Source organism: Galeopterus variegatus, unplaced genomic scaffold (genome assembly GCF_000696425.1).
Source record: "Galeopterus variegatus unplaced genomic scaffold, G_variegatus-3.0.2 Scaffold1619, whole genome shotgun sequence".
NCBI lineage: Eukaryota > Metazoa > Chordata > Mammalia > Dermoptera > Cynocephalidae > Galeopterus > Galeopterus variegatus.
This window is the reverse complement of record NW_007727730.1, coordinates 304,997-306,420: the sequence shown is the minus strand read 5'-3', so window position 1 is coordinate 306,420 and position 1,424 is coordinate 304,997. Positions and strand designations below refer to the sequence as shown.

General features: G+C 54.9%; 1 protein-coding gene across 1 annotated transcript in view; it reads right to left on the bottom strand.

Moving 5' to 3' along the window:
* Nucleotides 1–1,424, bottom strand: part of COL5A3 (collagen, type V, alpha 3) — a 43,446-nt gene that overhangs the window by 6,622 nt on the left and 35,400 nt on the right. Inside the window, exons 52-53 of the mRNA XM_008578031.1 lie at nt 1,219–1,272; nt 1,101–1,136 (exon numbers count right to left, since the gene is read on the bottom strand). Coding sequence (XP_008576253.1) covers nt 1,101–1,136; nt 1,219–1,272 — 90 coding nt within the window. The remainder of the gene's footprint in view (nt 1–1,100; nt 1,137–1,218; nt 1,273–1,424) is intronic.

Genomic DNA, 1,424 nt, shown 5'->3' with positions numbered 1-1,424 from the left:
GGTGAATTCTGTCTATGGAGACTCCTTCCCGCCAACACACACACACGCACGCGCATGCGCATGCACACGCACACTCACACACTCACACACGCACACTCACACATGCACACCCACACACGCACACTCACACATACGCACACGCACACGCACACACACTCGCACACACGCACACACACGCACACACACGCACACGCACACATGCACACTCACACGCACACACACGCACACTCACACACACGCACACTCACACACACTCACATTCACACGCACACGCACACACATGCACACTCACACGCACACACGCACACGCACACTCTCACACACACACGCACACTCACACACGCATGCACGCACACTCTCACACACACACACACATGCACACGCACACACGCGCACGCACACACGCACACACGCGCGCACACACATGCACACACGCACACTCACACATGCACACGCACACTCACACACACTCAAACACATGCACACGCACACTCACACACACGCACACACGCACACTCACACACACTCAGACACATGCACACGCACACTCACACACACACACACTCACACACTCACACACATGCACACTCACACACACGCGCGCACACACACACGCACACACACACACGCACACACATGGGCACATGCACACACACGCGCACACACACGCGCGCGCACATGCGCACGCGCACATACGCACACACATGCACACACGCACGCACACACGCGCACGCACACACGCACACGCACACACGCGCACACACACACACAGGGCAATGTTCAGCATTAAGCATAAGACACACATTTCTTCCATGTTTTAACATCTCTGAAATCAGCATCTTAGCATCTTTGACAAGTCATCGTTTACTTGGCAGAACAGTTTTCTCTCATAGCAGTTTATAAAATAATGGTGCATCTTAGAACTGATGGCATCTTAGATTTGATGAAATACAATGGTGGGCAGTGAATAAATATTTATTGAATGCATGGTTGAATCAAGAAATAAACGAGTGAATACAGAGGCATTGAGAGTTCTGGAGAAGTGGGGATGCGGGTCGGGACCTGGCATGTGGAAGCCCAAGGGAGCAGCGTGTACTCACCGGGGACCCCTTTGAGCCCTTCTGTCCCAGAGGGCCCTGTGGGGTAGAGACAGGGAGAGTTGGGGTCCTGGCCTGGCCCAACACGGTGGTTCCATCCCACAAACCCCACCATACTCACCACCACGCCTGAGGGCCCAGGGGGGCCCAGAGAGCCCATGGGACCAGGAGGACCCTGGAGGAGGGACATAGGGTCAGTATTGGTGGGGTACAGCTCTATTGCCCAGACACATCTCCCACCAAGCCTCCAATTCTCTCCAAGGAAGACCCCAAACCCCAGACACAGCCTCCAACCTGCCAAGTCCCCAGATACAGCCCCCATTTTCC